This window comes from Polychytrium aggregatum (assembly GCF_025602895.1).
Source record: "Polychytrium aggregatum strain JEL109 chromosome Unknown BJ171scaffold_24, whole genome shotgun sequence".
Classification (NCBI taxonomy): domain Eukaryota; kingdom Fungi; phylum Chytridiomycota; class Chytridiomycetes; order Polychytriales; genus Polychytrium; species Polychytrium aggregatum.
In genome coordinates, this window is record NW_026516226.1 from 379,912 (window position 1) to 395,956 (window position 16,045).

Genomic DNA, 16,045 nt, shown 5'->3' on the forward strand with positions numbered 1-16,045 from the left:
AATACTGAGTTGTGCGAATGCGGAGTTGGAAACGTGGATGAAAGCACGGGCCGTCCAGAGCCAAAGCTCGGCCAGGGCGAAGGTCTCTGCTTCCACAGGATACGCGAGCATCCAACAAATGCAATTGGTATGCCACGACCCGGAGCAGCGTCGACTCCCGCGAACGAAGATCAGGCATCGGCTCGGCTCGGCAGTCGGGACTCGCAGCCACACGATGCCGAGCAGCAATGTGCGTTTGTCTCTCAGAGTCGGTGCCACACCCAAAAAATACAAGGACATTAAGTATTGAAAATGTACAACAGCCGCACAGCCAAAGTTGCCCCGATTCTCCTCATGGATTCCTCTCCCCTCATGGGCGCAATGCGGCGGATTTAGTTCTCCTCGTTAACGCTCAAGACGCTTTGGTATCGTCCAAGCTTGGGCTTCGATCCAGCGGCCTTGCTGGTCTTGAGTGACTCCAGGTACTCGGGCAGGAGGCCAGAGGCGGCCAGGATCAGACCCAGGAAGACGGGCCGGGGACCCAGCGGGCGAGTCTTGTACTCAGGATGGAACTGGGTGGCCACAAAGTAAGGGTGGTCTGGAGGGAAGGGATCATATCGTGCGATGGTGGTGGGAGGGGGTCAGTCCACTGTCAGCACCGACAACACACATACCAAAGCGCACGTATCCATGCTTTGGGGCTCCGCCATTCCGGCTGGCTTACCAGGAAGCTCCAAGACGATCATGCGCTCGCCCTTCTCATCACGACCGATGAACGAAAGGCCCTTGTTCTCGATTTGCTCGATGAATTCGGGGTTGACTTCGTAACGATGACGGTGGCGCTCGTGGATCTCGCCGGCACCATCGTACAGACGGCCTGTTTTGTGGCGTTAGGCAGAAGAATCGTTAGGAGACGACGTGTTCGCTTTCTTCATGCACCAAACAGAGTCATTCTGGGCACACAGTTGCTTACGGGTGATGCTGTTGGTGCTGCCGTCCGTGAAGATGGTGGGGCGGTCGCCCAGACGCATCGTTCCGCCGAGATGAGTCTTGGAAATCTCAGGCATGAAAATAACAACGGGGTTGGGGGTGGTCTCGTTCCATTCCGCAGAATCGGCATCTGTCACGCGTCAGCCAGCCGGCCAATAATTAGCGCCAGTGGCCAAAGTATGTGCAAGCGACCGACGATCACGTATCGCATCGCATCGCCTTGGATTGCATTGCATCGCATCGCATTGTAGTTTCAGGCTGTCATGTGTCGGCCCCTCAGCGCGCTCGGCCAGCCCGTACCGGTAATGCCGCAAACGTTTCGTGCAAACTCGATGACGGCGATTTGGAGACCCAGGCAGATGCCGAGATACGGGATCTTGTTCTCGCGTGCCCACTTAGCAGCGATGATCATGCCCTCGGTACCGCGGCCTCCAAAGCCACCGGGAACGAGGATGCCCCTGTAATGTTCCGATGGATTAGATGGGCGAGCGAGCGTATTTCCTGGACTCGGCCAGGCTCCCCGCCGTCCTCGATCACTTGCATACATATACATGGATGATGGAACGCAGCTTACTTGGCCGAGACCAGGTTCTTCCATGCGTTGTGGTACTTGACCGGGTCGGTCTGCTGCACCGAGGCCTCGAGATCAGACGACTCGATCCACTCGATGGTAAGCTTGCGGCTCAGGGAAAGCGAGGCATGCTCAAGAGACTTGACGACCGAGATGTACGAGTCGTGCAGGTCGGTGTACTTGCCAACAAGGGCAATGGTGACCACGTCGTCGTAGCGGGTGTTGCTGGATAGAGAAAGTGTGTCAGTCTGCGACCAGCGATGGCGGCTATCCGATACGACCGCGACTAGAGTAGAGGGCTTTGAGACATACCGGTCCGCCAGCTGCTTCCATTTGGTGAACAGAGCTTGGGCAGCAGGGTTGGGGATGGGCTTGATGTTGAATTTCTCCTCGATGACGTCGATGATGCCCTGCTGGTGGAGCAGCAGGGGCACGTGGTAGATGGACTTGCAGTCGTGGACGGCCATGACGTTCTTGGGAGAGACGTGGCAGAACATGGAGATTTTGCCCTGGATGCCCTCTTCCAGGGGCTTGGTGCTGCGGCAGACAATCTGTGCGAGCAGACGCAGCTGTCAGGACAGCGGCTTTTGCAGGCAACGGACGGTGCTGGATCCGATTGCAGCACCCTCAAAGCACACTCCTTGTGCTTCGCAGCACAGGCTGGCCGGATGCAGCGCGACGTCCCGTCAGAGCACTTGTCGAGGCCACTCACCAAGTCCGGCGAGAGACCCAGGCCGCGCAGATCGCGGACGCTAGCTTGGGTGGGCTTGGTCTTTTGCTCGCCGACAGAGCCGACGACAGGAATGAGCGAGACATGGATGAGGAAAAAGTTCTCGTGGCCGACACGGAACTGGAATTGGCGCATGGCCTCGATGAAGGGAGCCGACTCGATGTCGCCGACGGTGCCGCCGAGCTCGACAATGCACACATCGGGCTCCTGGCCGCTTCCGTCGACACAGATCTTGCCGACACGTTCAACCCAGTCTTGGATGGCGTTGGTGATATGAGGAACGACCTGGACGGTCTTGCCGAGGTAGTCTCCCTTTCTCTGTTGGGCAGAAGGGCAGACACACGCAACCCGGAGGATCAGCCTCAGCGGACCCAACGCGGCGAGCGGGAAGTGCCTGGGGGCTGCTCGGACAGGCTCGCCCGGAGCCGAGAGGCTTGCGCGCCCAACACGGCCGGGAGGCTTGGCTTCTGGACAAAGCGACGTACCTCGCGCTCAATGACGTCCCGGTAGATTTTTCCGGTAGTGATGTTGTTGTCGCGGGTCAGGGTGACGTCCAGGAAACGCTCGTAGTTTCCGAGGTCAAGATCAACCTCACCGCCATCATCGAGAACAAAGACCTCGCCTGCAGGACCGGCGCAAGAATCGTGGATGGGGCATCGTCAGGGTGAGGATGCGGCTGATCCACCGAAAGGCGGGCTCAATGGACGTTCCCTCCCCCAAGCGCCATTGCCCAAACCTGCCGTATCAATTCACTCCAGCGCGACGCAATTCAGGTCGTGAAGGAGAAGCGGCGACCAATCGAATGAGGAAAAAAAAAAAGCGAGCTAACAGCAATTCGATCACGCCGGCAAACTAAGGTGTGACCTCGTGCTTCAGAGCCTGGTTCTTTGGCATTGCCCGCCTCTGCCGGATTGCTGGCCGCTCGCTCGCTTGGACAGAAGCAGGCCATGCCTGTGCCGGCTTTCCAATCACAGCTCGCCGCCAAACCAACAGCCACTGCATTGCGTCTGGCGCTCGAAGCCTACCGTGATCCAGCGGAGAGAGGGTTCCAGCATCGATGTTCAGATAGGGGTCGATTTTGATCGAGGTGACCCTGAGGCCGCGGGTGCGAAGCAACAGGCCGGTGGAGGAAGCGATGATGCCCTTGCCGACACCCGAGATGACGCCGCCGGTGACGATAATGTACTTGACCATGGCTGCGGTAGTGATTCAGAACGTGGGCGGAAGGATGCGGTGTGCAGCAGGGGGGGGGAGACTGTAGCGGTGCTTGAGAAGAAGCTCAAGGGCGAAGAAAGACCCACGGCGAGCGAGCGCTGGGAAAACCCGCTCGGTCGGACCACAAAAAAAAATGCGTCGCCGCGCCGGGTTTGGAAATATGGCGCTGCGGCGCGGCAATGAATTCATTGCGCTGCGCAGCCGGCTGCGCGGGCGATGCCGGGAGCGATGGGCGTGTGGCCGGCCGCAGAGTGGCTGCTCACGTGGCGTGTGTCGGGCGATCTCGGCGAGTCGGCCATGTTCGTCGCCCTCGACATCGCTGGTCGACAGATCATGTCCTGCGGGGGCCGCTTGCTTGCTCGGAGGATGTCCTGGTGGGACGCAGGGATCCTCGGCAGAGCATGCCGTCGCCCGAGGAGAGTCGGTCGGTGGCATGTCCGTTTCGGGACGCCGCTGCCGCTTCAGGAAACCCGCACGCGCTGGCCCTGGCCGTCGTCGCTGTCTTTGCCCTCCATCCAGCACGGAGCCAGCACCAGGCCAGCACCGACCCAGCCGCTGGCACCCAGAGGAGACCATGGCTGTCAGCAAGGCACCCTTCCAGGATGACATCGAGGCCGCTCTCAGTGCATCCATCATCGATGCCATAGGGCCGTCCTTTGCCGATAATGCAGCGACCGTCTCCCAAATCGCCCTCGATGCCATCCGCGCTCACCCGGCCTTCCAACACACCCTCGAGGCTTGGGCCGACAACCGTCCCGCCACCACAGGCTCGGCTTCCCGCGAAAACATCGTGGCCAAGAAGTTTGGTCTGAAGGATTCGCTCCTGAGCCTTCCAAGCTACAAGGATGCGGCTCTCTCTCTGGAGTGGAAGACTCTCGGCACCGAGGCCTTCGGTCGGGCCCAGTGGACCAAGGCTGTCAACTGCTATACCCAGGTATGCCGGCCTATTCTCGACGCTGTCAGGAACGCACGCACGACGGATGAGGCTGTGAACAGAGCCTCTGGCCTTGTATAGAATCGCCACTGACTCCATCACCATGCATCCGCACTACAGAGCATCCGATTTGCACCGCACGCCATCTCGGATGCCGAATCGCCGACCTCCGCGCACCAGTGCCTGGGATATGCCAATCGCAGTGCCGCCCTGTTCGAGCTTGGACTCTACTCAGAGTGCCTGCATGATATATCGATCGCCCTCGACCTGATGGCCTATGCCCATCCCTTCAAGCTGCTCCGTCGGCGGGCCGCCTGCTACCGCAAGCTTCAGGAAAAGGCAAATCTCCTTGGCAACCCCACCGACGTCCTGCAGCCGTCGGACGAGCTGATCAACGCCACGCTCATGTCTGCCCTCGAGAGCGCCCGTGATCTCAACAACGCCGATTGGGAGAAGAAGATCAAGAAGGACATTTCCGAGGCCGAGCGAGACCGCAAGACCAAGCTCGACAAGGGCCTGGACCGCATCAAATCAAAGAACCTCAAGACGGCCTCGACCGTCTTCTACGCCCTCGAAAAGGCGAGGCTCAAGAGCGTCGAGCCCGAGAAGCTGCACAGCCAGCTGGTCGCCATCGAGTACGAGCCCCCGCAGCGGAAAATCGTTGCCCAGACGGGTTTGAGCAAGGGCTCGCTGATCATCAAGGAGAAGCCGTATGCGTGGGTGCTGTCGAGTGAATGCAGTGGCGAACGATGCGAATGCTGCGGAAAGGCCCTCGGTCTCGCTCCTGTGATGTAAGTGCACCCACCGCAGAGGATGTAACTGCCCACTCGAGGAGCGGTGGTGTTGGAGGCGCTTGATGGAGGCGCTTGATGGAGGCAAGGCCATGCTGGTTTGGCGGGCATGATGCCATCGGCGCAGCGGACAGAATATGTGAAATTCATCCTGGACTCGAGGCAACACGCCACACACTGACATTCGGTGTGTCTTGATTCTACGCTTCTATCGGCCCTGGCGGCTGACGTTCTGGACGTGCCGCATCTCCAGCTGCAACCAGTGTTCGGAGAGTTGGTTTTGCTCCAGCGGCTGCCGCGACGAAGCCTGGATCAACTTCCACAGCGCCGAGTGCCAGCGAGCATTCATACGAGACCTCGACGAAGTCGCTGTCCTTGCTTTGCGACTCTATAACCGACTCCACAGCCCTGCGGAACAGCCCTCCATCACCAAACGGACGGTTGTCAACGAGCCCTACGACGAAGTCTCGACTCTATCTGCATCCAAGGGCAGCGCCAACGCCGCGGTTCCCATCCCTGGATGCGACGAGTCTGGCGCCTTTCTGGGACATAGCGACGAGGGGTTCCTCAGCCTGCTCGACCACCTGGCTGACAGGTCGCCAGAGTCGCTTGTTTCGCCTCTGATCCTCAGCGCGCTCCTGGTTGCATCGCTGGATCTCCCTTCAACCGATGTCGTCGAGTTCATGAGTATCTTTGGACGGATCCAAACCAACTCCTTCTTCGTCAAGGCCAATGCCTCCTTTGACGGCCAGCCCGGGATCCACAACGTCAACACCACCACCGACCGCCTCATCCGCATCGGTACTGGCATCTATCTCAACTCCAGTCTCGTCAATCACAGCTGCGAGCCCAACGCACTGGTGTCATTCCGAAACGGCGGTAACGAAATCATGATTCGTCTGGCATCGAACGTTGAGGAAGGAGACGAAATCACCATCAGCTATGTAAGCGTGCCTGTCTTGCGGATCCTCGACACTGAGTCGTGCCTTTGCCATCGGCGGTGCACTCTCGCTCCAGTTGAATCTGTTGTATGAGGTCGTGCCACCATGGCATTTCTGTGACTTCCCCCCCCCCACTGATGAGTCTCTGCCTATGCTGAACCAATATCCTGGTTCGGGGACTCCTTATCCAACACAGGGCCCGTTGGCGAGCCGATCCATGACGACCGATCGCCAGGACTTGACTACCGAGCGCTGGCTGTTCAAGTGCGACTGTCGTGCCTGCCACACCAAGTATGTACAATGTCCACCACCGTGATGTCTGTTGGCCCTTCTTGGCTGTTGACTCAAGCGCGCGACCATGTCTGACTCTCGGTCCTCTGTTCTAGCGATGATACCAAATCTCGGCTTATGGGCGGACTGGTTTGCGTCAGCTTTCCCAAGTGCACTGCGCCGGTGGTGCTGCGGGATGAGTTCTGTCCATCTTGTGGTGTGTCGCTGGCTGACAACGATCGGCATACAGTAAGTTACGGCGCACATCGCTCCTCACCTCGCAAGGCTTGTTACTTGCAAGTGTCCCTCAACATGCGTAGGATGCCTTGTCTGCCCGATAGGTACACGCACTTACCATCCGTACTCTCTTTCAGAAACTGGCTGTGCTACTTTCCCGCAGCCAAGAGCTTTTTGAGAAGGCTGAGGCCACCACAGACGACGACCAGGCCTTTGAAATCCTCATGAGGTGTCTTGGCTTGCGCAAATCCATCTGTCATCCAAGCAGCCATACTCTCGCACACACCTACGACGCCCTCACAGAGCGGCTGGCTCGACTGGGTAGGCGACTCGCGCGGCACACAGATGCTACTATCGATGGCAGCCGCCTCATCAGCCAACCAGGGATCTGGTCTGAATGACCCCACTCAAGTGTGTGCTGTGCCACCATACCCTTCTACTCACATTCAACTTTCGGTCTAGGCAACTTTGACGAAGCCTCCAAGTTTTGCCGCAAGGGCTTGACCATTCTCTGTCGCATTTTTGGGAACGACAGCGTTGAGGTCACGCGCGAATACTTTAAACTGTGCCAGCTTTTGTTTGCCAGGTATCATCGACATGCCGATGGTGCCGTCTCTGCCTGTCTATCTGTCTGTTGATTCTCCCACGAAGGTGCCATGACTGCTAACCCAGGTTCGTCCCTTCCCCACACCCACACTCATCTTCCAGTAAACACCCGGAGGCAGCCATCCAGGTGGTTGAAAGGACCATTCGTCTGTACGAAACCACTTTCGGCGAAGAAGGAGGAGGCGAGGAGCTGGAGGAACTCAGAACGATGAAGTCGTATCTGGAAGATGTGCTCGTCGACCAGGGCGCCGGCGATGAAGAGCTGGATCTCGAGACCCTCAAGGAGAAGGAGAAGCGCGATCGGCGTCAGAGCAACCGACAGAGCCGAGGCTTCAGTACCTTCTGAACGACAGTTGCCTGTGTTCGCTGCGGTTCCCGTATGGCCGCTGTGGCCGGAATACAAGTGCTGTCGAAGCAACGACAGCTCTCTCTATTGACCGACTCACCCTCGTCTTCGCCACCCGAGCTGACCGTCTCCTCTCCCCTCCCCCGCGGGGTAGTCGCATTGGGGTCGGAGAGTCGTGCTGGCGTCTCGAGTTTGCGAGCAGCGCCGGGTGTATTTTGTGGGTTGGTTCGTTGCCATATGCAGCGACGGTCTGGATGCTCAGACCGAGCAAGTAAGGGGCCTGCCTTGAAGTCCCTGCATCAAGTTGTCCAGGGCGAGGTTGGCCATGGCCTCTCGAGTCTCGAGGGCAGCACTTCCGATATGCGGCAGGACACAAACCCGGTCGAATTGGAGCAACTCGTGCTGGGGCGACAGCGGCTCGGGATCGGTGACGTCGAGCCCGACACCGCCTTGGAACTTACCCTCCTTGAGGGCGGCAACGAGATCATCCTGCTTGATGATGGAGCCTCGCGCAACGTTCAGCAGGATGGCATGGTCTCGCGTCGCCTGCATGAGCGGTAGATCGATGAGGTGTCTGGTCTCTGGCGTCAGGGCACAGGCCACAATCAAGATGTCGGAGGTGGCAAAGAGCTCGGGAAGGCTGGCGCAGTACTTGGCTCCGACGGCTTGGACTTGCTCGTGGCCATCTCGGTTCTGTCGGCCCCAGTATCGGAGAGGACCTGGATCCAGTTCAGTCCCGATTGTGATCGACGCCGCAGACAGAATGCAAGCAGTGTGAGCATATCGGCTGTGGGTGCGAGCCCGCCATCTGCCTATGATTTCTGGCGAAAGGGCGCTTGTGCTTGTAGCTCTCGAAACAGACCCGACACCCGATCGGGGCTGCCCGTATGCAAATGAACTCGATCGACTCGGCCTCTCTCGCCAGCCACTGAGTGCCCCCTCCTCCCTCTTGAGTCGGCATGTGGATCCATGTCAGTACCGGCCCTCGTTGCACGCTGAGGAGGATCTTACCCATCTTGAAGGCCTTGAGTCGGAGGGCAATCTCGATGCCGATGCGGCCAAGCCCGACAATCCCAACTGACTTGTTCTGCAGCTGAGTGCCGCACATCCAAGTCGGCGTCCACTTGCCCCAAGTCCCCTCGTGGACGGCTCGGAGAGCCTCAGGGAACCGACGAGCCGTTGCGATGAGAAGCCCAACGGCGAGGTCTGCGGTGGCGTCCGTCAAGACGTCTGGCGTGTTGCCGATCTTGATGTTTCGGGCCTTGCATTCGGCCACATCGATGTGGTCGTAGCCAACTACAAATACGAGACAGAGAAGGCGAGGCGATCAGCTCCGAATCCGAGCGGCGATCAAGAGAGCGGAATATCGACATGGGAGTAGCACGCTGCGGTACCCGATACTGTCGAGACGACTTTGAGTGTTGGACCTGGCGGGGAACAGAACGGAGCAGAATAGAATAGACAGCAGGACATGGTCAGCAGCCGCATCGATCGGGCTCGGGTCAAGTGGCTCGCCCGCGACATCGCCAATGTTGCTCACCGGCACGATCCAGAAGCTCGCGGTCGATCTTCTCGGCCAGCAGAGAGAGCACTCCGTCAACCGACTCGCAGGCGTCGAGCATGGCCGCTCTGGAAGTGTCCCGGGGCCGAACGATTTCGATTCTGGCGAAAGAGTTGCGACAGTCGTCAGTGAGCATGCCGATGGAGGGCGAGCTTGAGGGACAGAGCCGCACCGGAAACCAGCGTTGGGGCCGTTGCGGGTGAGGTAGCATCAATGCCGCTGATGGACGGCACGAGGCGCTTACTCCTGGATGCCCTCGAGACGGGCTTGGGCAGCCGGAGGCAGGTTGCGGACCTGGAGGACGCGGAATGCTCTTGCAGTGCTCATGTCGTTCCGAGCAGTTGTCGAGAACGAGAGGCGAGCAGGGGGAAAGCAAGATCGGAGCCAAGATGCTGCTGGTGGGTCGCAACGCGCAAGCGACCGGCAAAGCGAGCGATGAGTTGTCCGGCCGATGCCGATCCGGGAGATCGATGCTGTTGCTGTTGGGGCAAACCGGTGCATCGTCGTTCTCGATCTCTGTGGAATCGCCGTTCGCTTGCTGTCGTCGGCACTGTGCCGGAACGTGAGAGTGGGCAGGAGCGAGAAAGCGGGGAGCAGCAACGATGGAACAACCTCCTGGTTCGGCGGAGAGCCTGGCAGAGAGCTCGACCCCAAAAACGACACCACGCCACATGTCTCCGTTCATGTCTCATGTTCATGTCTCCGCTCATGGCCCATGTTCATGGCTCCGTTCATGATCGCTCTTGCATCGCATCGGGTATGCAGTGTCTATTTCTACGCCCGGAGGTCGTCGCATCGGCGCACTCTCACTCGCGCTCGAGGTCCTCTCTCAGCATTGCCATGATCGCAAACTCATCATCCTCATCCATAGCGCTGTCCTGGTCGTTTGCATCAGCTCCCTGGGTGCCTGCCGTCTTCTTGCCTTTCTGGCCACGCCCCTTGGCTCTGCCTTTGCCCTCTCCCTCCGGCTCGTCTGCCATCGTGGTAGCCGCGGCGTCGGCCTCGTCGTCGTGGCCTTGGATTTTGCGGTCCAGCTTGAGCTTGGCCTGGGCACACTTGAGGATGCCTTCTTCGATCGACTCCTCAACCACAAACTTGATCACACGGACCTCGCGAGTTTGGCCGACGCGGTGAGCTCTGTCCTCAGCCTGGGCGTCGTTGTGGGGATTAAAGTCCTGCGTGCGCCAGTGGATGCGTCAGTATGGCGGTATCACAAGGGTATAAGTGTTTAGCATCCATCCGAGCAGCGGCATGTCCAAGCGCATAGATCGCCGAGCCGTCTCTGCAGGCGGCGATATGACCACGACCAGGCCGTCCGAATACACCGTTCTCCTGTTGCCATTGCTCGCCACACACCCCCGGTGCTGCATTTCCTACCAAATCGTGCAGAATCACCACATTTGCGCTTGTCAGGTTGATGCCAAAGCCCCCGGCCTTTGTCGAGAGGAGCATCACAGGAATGTCATCGTTGTCGTTGAACTCGTCAATGATATCCTGTCGATCGTTGACTGCAGTTGATCCATCCATGCGTCGGTAGCTGATCCCTAGGGTCTGCATCACCGCCTCCAGAATGTCGAGCATCATGATGAACTGGCTGAATATCAGAATGCGGTCGCCCTGACGAGGCAAGTCCAGCACGGGCAGTGTCAGCGTCGGTGTCAACACGTCGGGCCCAAGTGTGTCGATCACAGCCTCGCATGCGTCGACCATGGAGTCCAACAGAGGGGTATTCTGGAGACTGTTGCGGCGCCGCTTGCCGCCATTGGTTTTGTACAAGGCGATCCTCCTGTGCCCACTTACGGCTGCGATCATCGACGGAAGCATTTTCTGCAATACTTCGATCTTGCCCGATGACATCCATTCCTCTGATTGCAGTCTGCGGTGGAAGATGGTCTGCCGGCGATCCAAATGAGTCCGGGTTGATTGTCAGTCACCTGGTCTGCGCTGGGCATTGGCGAGAATGGGGATTGATGCCGTGGAGGGTCCGCATTCACATTCGCTACAGGTGGCTACATGACACAATCCGTGTGGATTCACCCCTTCCATCCTGAGCCGATTCTATCAGCAGCCCACCATAGCTAGACACTATCGCCGGCCGACTGCGACAACAATGGCAGCTCCGTGCACGTCGTCAGGATGATCTCTCTGCATCCCATGTCCGTTCGCAACTTACCGGAAACTTGAGGCACAGTTGGTGAAGCTCATAGTCACTCATCACCTGCATATCCTCATATATAGTCGCGGTTTGCATCAAAGTACTGCTCCTCCTTCATGATCTCGCGCGACATCTTTGCCAAGATTTCGTTTGTGTAGAGCCGCCGATGAAGGAGCGGGTGGTTGGCGGCCTTGCGCAGCTCCATAAACAAGTTCTGGAGCTGCTTGCGTTGGTTGGCTTGGGATGTGTTGGTGCCTTTGGCAGCTTTGCCGTTGGTATCCTTTTGTGACAGACTGATGTTTTCGCGGTAGGTCTTGCGGGATTCGACCATGATGGATTTGATCAATGCCCGCTGACGCTCGGTGGCTTTGCAGTGTTCGATGATTTGGATCTTTTTGGGCAGATCTCGAAGGACCTGGTCCAGATGCGAGGTTGTGCAGCCATCGTTCTGTCAGCGACATGTGCATTCCAGATAGCTGAGAGCAAGAGGAAGAGCAAGAGCAAGAGCAAGAGCAAGAGCAAGAGCAAGAGCAAGAGCAAGAGCAAGAGCAAGAGCAAGAGCAAGAGCAAGAGCAAGAGCAAGAGCAAGAGCAAGAGCAAGAGCAAGAGCAAGAGCAAGAGCAAGAGCAAGAGCAAGAGCAAGAGCAAGAGCAAGAGCAAGAGCAAGAGCAAGAGCAAGAGCAAGAGCAAGAGCAAGAGCAAGAGCAAGAGCAAGAGCAAGAGCAAGAGCAAGAGCAAGAGCAAGAGCAAGAGCAAGAGCAAGAGCAAGAGCAAGAGCAAGAGCAAGAGCAAGAGCAAGAGCAAGAGCAAGAGCAAGAGCAAGAGCAAGAGCAAGAGCAAGAGCAAGAGCAAGAGCTCAGTCCCCTGGCACATATTCACCTGATCCTTCTTTCTCCGCAAGACAAACGGAGACATGATCTTCTGGGCACGTTCGATCCTCTGGTGGCTCAGAAAGCTGACATTGTTGTGGTCGGTGATGTTGAAGAGCTTTTTGATGGTGGAGCCCTCCGTGACCCAATCCGAGAATAGCGCGGGCATCACAAACGTCAGCAGCGACTGTGCGAATCGGTAGTGGCAGTTGGGTTAGAACGAGCGAGCTTTTGGAGCCGCATTCCCAACCAACGATGCCGCCAAGCCTCTGTATGCCATTATGGGTGGGCTCCTGGGCAGATGCCTACCAGTAGTTCCTTCAGATTGTTTTGCAGAGGAGTGCCTAAGACGGACTTGGGTTAGATCTTACTGGTCTCGCGCTTTGATTTGGCCGCACGCAGGGACACCAAGCCGCGGTTACCAGTTAGCAACATGCGGAATGGGATCTAAAACCGAGCGAGGAATTGGTTAACGTCGGTTGGTGCGTCATCCGTTTTGCGTTCCAGCCCAGCGAGGCAAAAGAAATCGCAAGGCGACCCGCCGCCACTGCACTGTATACCTTGTAACTCATTAGGTGTCTTGTTCGACTCGAATCCATGTTCTTGACCATGTCTGTAGAGAAGCCGAGATGTCAGCTGTATTGTGGCCTCTGCTCACCCCCCTGGAGATGCACGCTTGCCAATGACAGCACTATGGACGGCAGTTGCAATCGATACGGACGTCCTTCATCGAGAATCAAAGACCGAAACTTCATACGCTTGAGGAATCCTCTATCCTCTTTGTTGCCCGTTGCCAGGTTGTATCTGTTTGAGGGAGCAGTCGAGTCGGCAATGGTCACAAATGAGCGATCCGGCATAGACGTCTGGTGCCTTGCCCTCAGGCTGCCCTAACTCGGTGCCGACAGTTCAGCCCTGAGCACGAGGCGCTTGGCAGCAATACCTCGCGCGCTCGAGCAATGGGCGTGGCTGTCGTCGCGAGAGTGGCAGAAACGCCGCCCGGACGAGGTCACAGTTCTGTCACATTCCAAACACGCCGTCGTGCTCGTTCCGACCCCACCAGACACCCTGTAGCTCATACGTTGTCACAAGGACTTGATATTCCCCGCGGGTCTCCAGTAGCGACTCTTGGAGCTCGAACCGCTCTGCCTGGGAGCCATAATACGACTGCACAACAAGCGAAGGGCACCACTTTTTGAACTCCCTGAGCCAGTTGTCTGTGGAGGATTTGCAAGTCAGCTTGTGCAGCCGCACGTTCCCCGATGTCGCCGCATGCCCTTCGATGCCGACACACGCTCCTCAATGTCGCCGCACAGCTTGGTCCTTACCTTTTGTGGACGAGGGGACCACAACTAGATGCGGTCCCTCGTGGCCTTGTTCATAGAGCAGCCCGAGGAAGGAAATAATTTGGGCGGTCTTACCAAGACCCATCTGCGCCGATACCATGCAAGTTAGGCTCCCCGTCGTGCCGTTGTTATGCTGGATATGCTGCAGCTGTCGCCAGCAATGGCGTCCTAATGCCATACCTCGTCTGCGAGGATCCCGCCGTAGCCTTTCCTATAAAGCAAATTAAGCCAGCTGATGCCGACGAGCTGATACGGCTTCAAGGCAAGCGCTTTGTTGACGATCTTGGGCTGCACCGTGATGGACTCTGCTCCGCCGTGCGACGATGAGACCTTCTGGAAGGCGCGCGGGTCAAGCGATGGGTTGTACTCGTCGCTCGCCCCCGACCCATTCATGTCTGTGAGGACGCCTTTGAGTTGGCGCCCGATCTTTTCGCACTTTTCGATCAGCTGGTCGACGTGGAAGTAGCTCTCCATGACCTCCTCGTATTTTTTCAGGATTGTCGAGAGTCCCTTCCGCTTGCTCGTCTGTGAAATCACCTCCTCCAGATGTTCATAGTTGCGGTAAGGCCGGGAGTCGACGATGAGCTTGCCCTGCTCCTGGGTGCAGGATGTCACATCCATGAGCTGTTGCAACTCTGCCGTGTTGAAAAAGTAAACGACCTGGCGATGCTGCTGGTTGACAGCCGTATCCTCGTCTTCATAATCATCGGCCATGCCGTTTGAGGCGTCCCAATCGTCCTCGTCGTCGCTGGATATGGCGATCGGCTTCCGTCGCTCTTCTGTGTGGCGAACTGGGCGCGAAGTGTAGTTGACGACCTGGATCTCGTCGGTTTCCTCGGCCAAGGCTTTCGCAGACTGAGTCGTGTCGGGGCGAGGCTTGACTCGGTATTCAACAAGCTCAATGTCGTCCTCGACTTCCGTACTGCTCTCGTGATAAGTGGTTTGTTTCTGGACGAGCCGCCGCCGTCGTGTGCCGTTGCTTTCATCCACGTGGGCTTTCATGGGGGGTTTCTGCTCATGTTTCTCCAATGTGCGGATGAGTTTGCCTGTCGGTCGTGTTTCGGTGATAAGATCCTCGAGTCCCGCACTGATCTTGGGCTTCTTGGTCATGGACCGACTCGGAGGTTCGTGAGATTCAGTGGATATACTGCTATGGCGTCGGCCGGCGGTCGTGATGTCGGACTTGGGGTCCGGTTTGCTCACAGCTGAATCGACGGAGGTGAGCGACATGTCATCGATATCGGACGAGGATTCTTCCTCGTCCGAGGTCGAGATCGTCCGTTTGCTGGTTGGCTTCTTGACAATCCGGCTGACCCACGTCGTTGCTGGCTTCGGCGGAGCCGGCTTTGTAGATCCCACGGACTTGTTGAGCCATCCTGAGAAGGCAGTTTGTGGCTGGCCAGTTCCTGATTTCAGTGGCTGGTACTTGGATATAGGCGGGGGCGACGAGGCCGGCGACGATGTAGGCGAGAACTCGCCCTTGGGCCGAAAGGCGAAGGCGCCGAACTGCTGGGCGATGCTCTCGCTGACAGGGATGGGCTTGATGTGGCTGTTGCGATTGCTGCTGACGCCGGGCTTGGACTGGGCTGTGTGATTCTGGGAAAAAGACTCGGATTTGGATCGAGGCGTCGGAAGGGCGAGAGAGTGCCTTGTGAGCGATGTGGATACGCCTGCTGATCCGAATGAGGCCGACTTGCTCTTGAGAGGCGAGGGCGGCAGGTTTATTGCGAACGAATCCTGCGAGGACGCCGAGCCAGAGGACGACAAGGCTGGGCGGACGGGCTGATCCACGGGCGAGGAGGAGATATCGAATGGGCGAATATACGACTTGGAGGCCGCTTGCGCGGGAGGCGACTCCATCACCAGGATTCTCGTGGCCGGGGACTGGGACTTTTTGGGGGTCTCGGGGACAAAGGTGCTGCATTCCAGATCAAGCTCCGGGTCATGGTCCAGATCGCGATGGTCGGCAACGGGCGAGAGCAGGACCGACGACGACGACGACGAAATGGACGACGACGAGAAGGACTTTTTGAGCGATGCGGGGTTGTATTTTGGGCCCGAATACTTGAAATGGTCGAGCGAGGAGGCCATTGCGAGGGAAGGGAATGAGCAGAGCCGAGATGCCTCCGAGACAGGGCCAGAGGAGATCTGCGGAGCAGGGCCAGGGGAGACCCGCGGGGGCAGGATCAGATGCAGGGCTGAGAGTACGGACCGCCGCCGCCGGACCTCTCAGGGCGAGGGACGACTTGGCTGACTTTTTTTTTTTCCTGATCGGCCCTGACGGGACTGGACAAAACCAGGGCTCATTTGGGCCAAAAAAGGCCCGAGTGGCGGCCGAGACGCCGGCGAGGCGGGAGACACAGCGACTGTGGCGCCATAAGCTGCGCGCAGCACGGCGAGGCACACAGAGAGCATCCCAAGAGCGTCCCGAGAGCATTCCGAGAGCGCAGCGAGAGGGTTGGGGCGTCGCGACCAGTCCAGGCATTGGCCCAGGACAAACCGATCAC

The 16,045-nt window shown here is 58.1% G+C and overlaps 4 protein-coding genes across 4 annotated transcripts; 1 reads left to right on the forward strand and 3 right to left on the reverse strand.

The window, feature by feature from the left end:
- Nucleotides 1–330: 330 nt before the first annotated feature.
- On the reverse strand, nucleotides 331–3,599 carry BJ171DRAFT_144920 (CTP synthase N-terminus-domain-containing protein). The gene is made up of 9 exons (XM_053105736.1): nucleotides 3,296–3,599; nucleotides 2,756–2,892; nucleotides 2,253–2,588; nucleotides 1,853–2,091; nucleotides 1,544–1,765; nucleotides 1,270–1,427; nucleotides 953–1,099; nucleotides 704–856; nucleotides 331–577 (listed from the first exon to the last, which is right to left on the reverse strand). The coding sequence occupies exons 1-9, from the start codon at nucleotides 3,462–3,464 to the stop codon at nucleotides 372–374; spliced, it is 1,767 nt and encodes a 588-aa protein (XP_052965587.1). The 5' UTR covers nucleotides 3,465–3,599; the 3' UTR covers nucleotides 331–371.
- Nucleotides 3,600–3,805: 206 nt separating this feature from the next.
- BJ171DRAFT_144972 (uncharacterized protein) lies at nucleotides 3,806–7,713 on the forward strand. The gene is made up of 8 exons (XM_053105737.1): nucleotides 3,806–4,419; nucleotides 4,540–5,210; nucleotides 5,464–6,154; nucleotides 6,348–6,442; nucleotides 6,538–6,670; nucleotides 6,796–6,979; nucleotides 7,121–7,244; nucleotides 7,367–7,713. Exons 1-8 carry the CDS (start codon nucleotides 3,919–3,921, stop codon nucleotides 7,608–7,610), a joined length of 2,643 nt encoding a protein of 880 aa, XP_052965588.1. The 5' UTR covers nucleotides 3,806–3,918; the 3' UTR covers nucleotides 7,611–7,713.
- A 155-nt stretch (nucleotides 7,714–7,868) lies between these two features.
- On the reverse strand, nucleotides 7,869–9,498 carry BJ171DRAFT_562247 (D-isomer specific 2-hydroxyacid dehydrogenase; the record flags this gene model as incomplete). The annotated part of the gene is made up of 5 exons (XM_053113257.1): nucleotides 7,869–8,329; nucleotides 8,622–8,906; nucleotides 9,005–9,037; nucleotides 9,151–9,272; nucleotides 9,416–9,498. 5 exons carry the CDS (start codon nucleotides 9,496–9,498, stop codon nucleotides 7,869–7,871), a joined length of 984 nt encoding a protein of 327 aa, XP_052965589.1.
- A 295-nt stretch (nucleotides 9,499–9,793) lies between these two features.
- Nucleotides 9,794–15,815, reverse strand: BJ171DRAFT_509807 (SNF2 family N-terminal domain-containing protein). Its single transcript, XM_053111441.1, has 13 exons — nucleotides 13,719–15,815; nucleotides 13,521–13,623; nucleotides 13,274–13,409; nucleotides 12,917–12,999; nucleotides 12,756–12,808; nucleotides 12,618–12,642; nucleotides 12,505–12,539; nucleotides 12,206–12,382; nucleotides 11,536–11,741; nucleotides 11,345–11,429; nucleotides 10,972–11,064; nucleotides 10,549–10,788; nucleotides 9,794–10,346 (listed from the first exon to the last, which is right to left on the reverse strand). Exons 1-13 carry the CDS (start codon nucleotides 15,627–15,629, stop codon nucleotides 9,978–9,980), a joined length of 3,516 nt encoding a protein of 1,171 aa, XP_052965590.1. The 5' UTR covers nucleotides 15,630–15,815; the 3' UTR covers nucleotides 9,794–9,977.
- Between the last annotated feature and the right edge of the window lie 230 nt (nucleotides 15,816–16,045).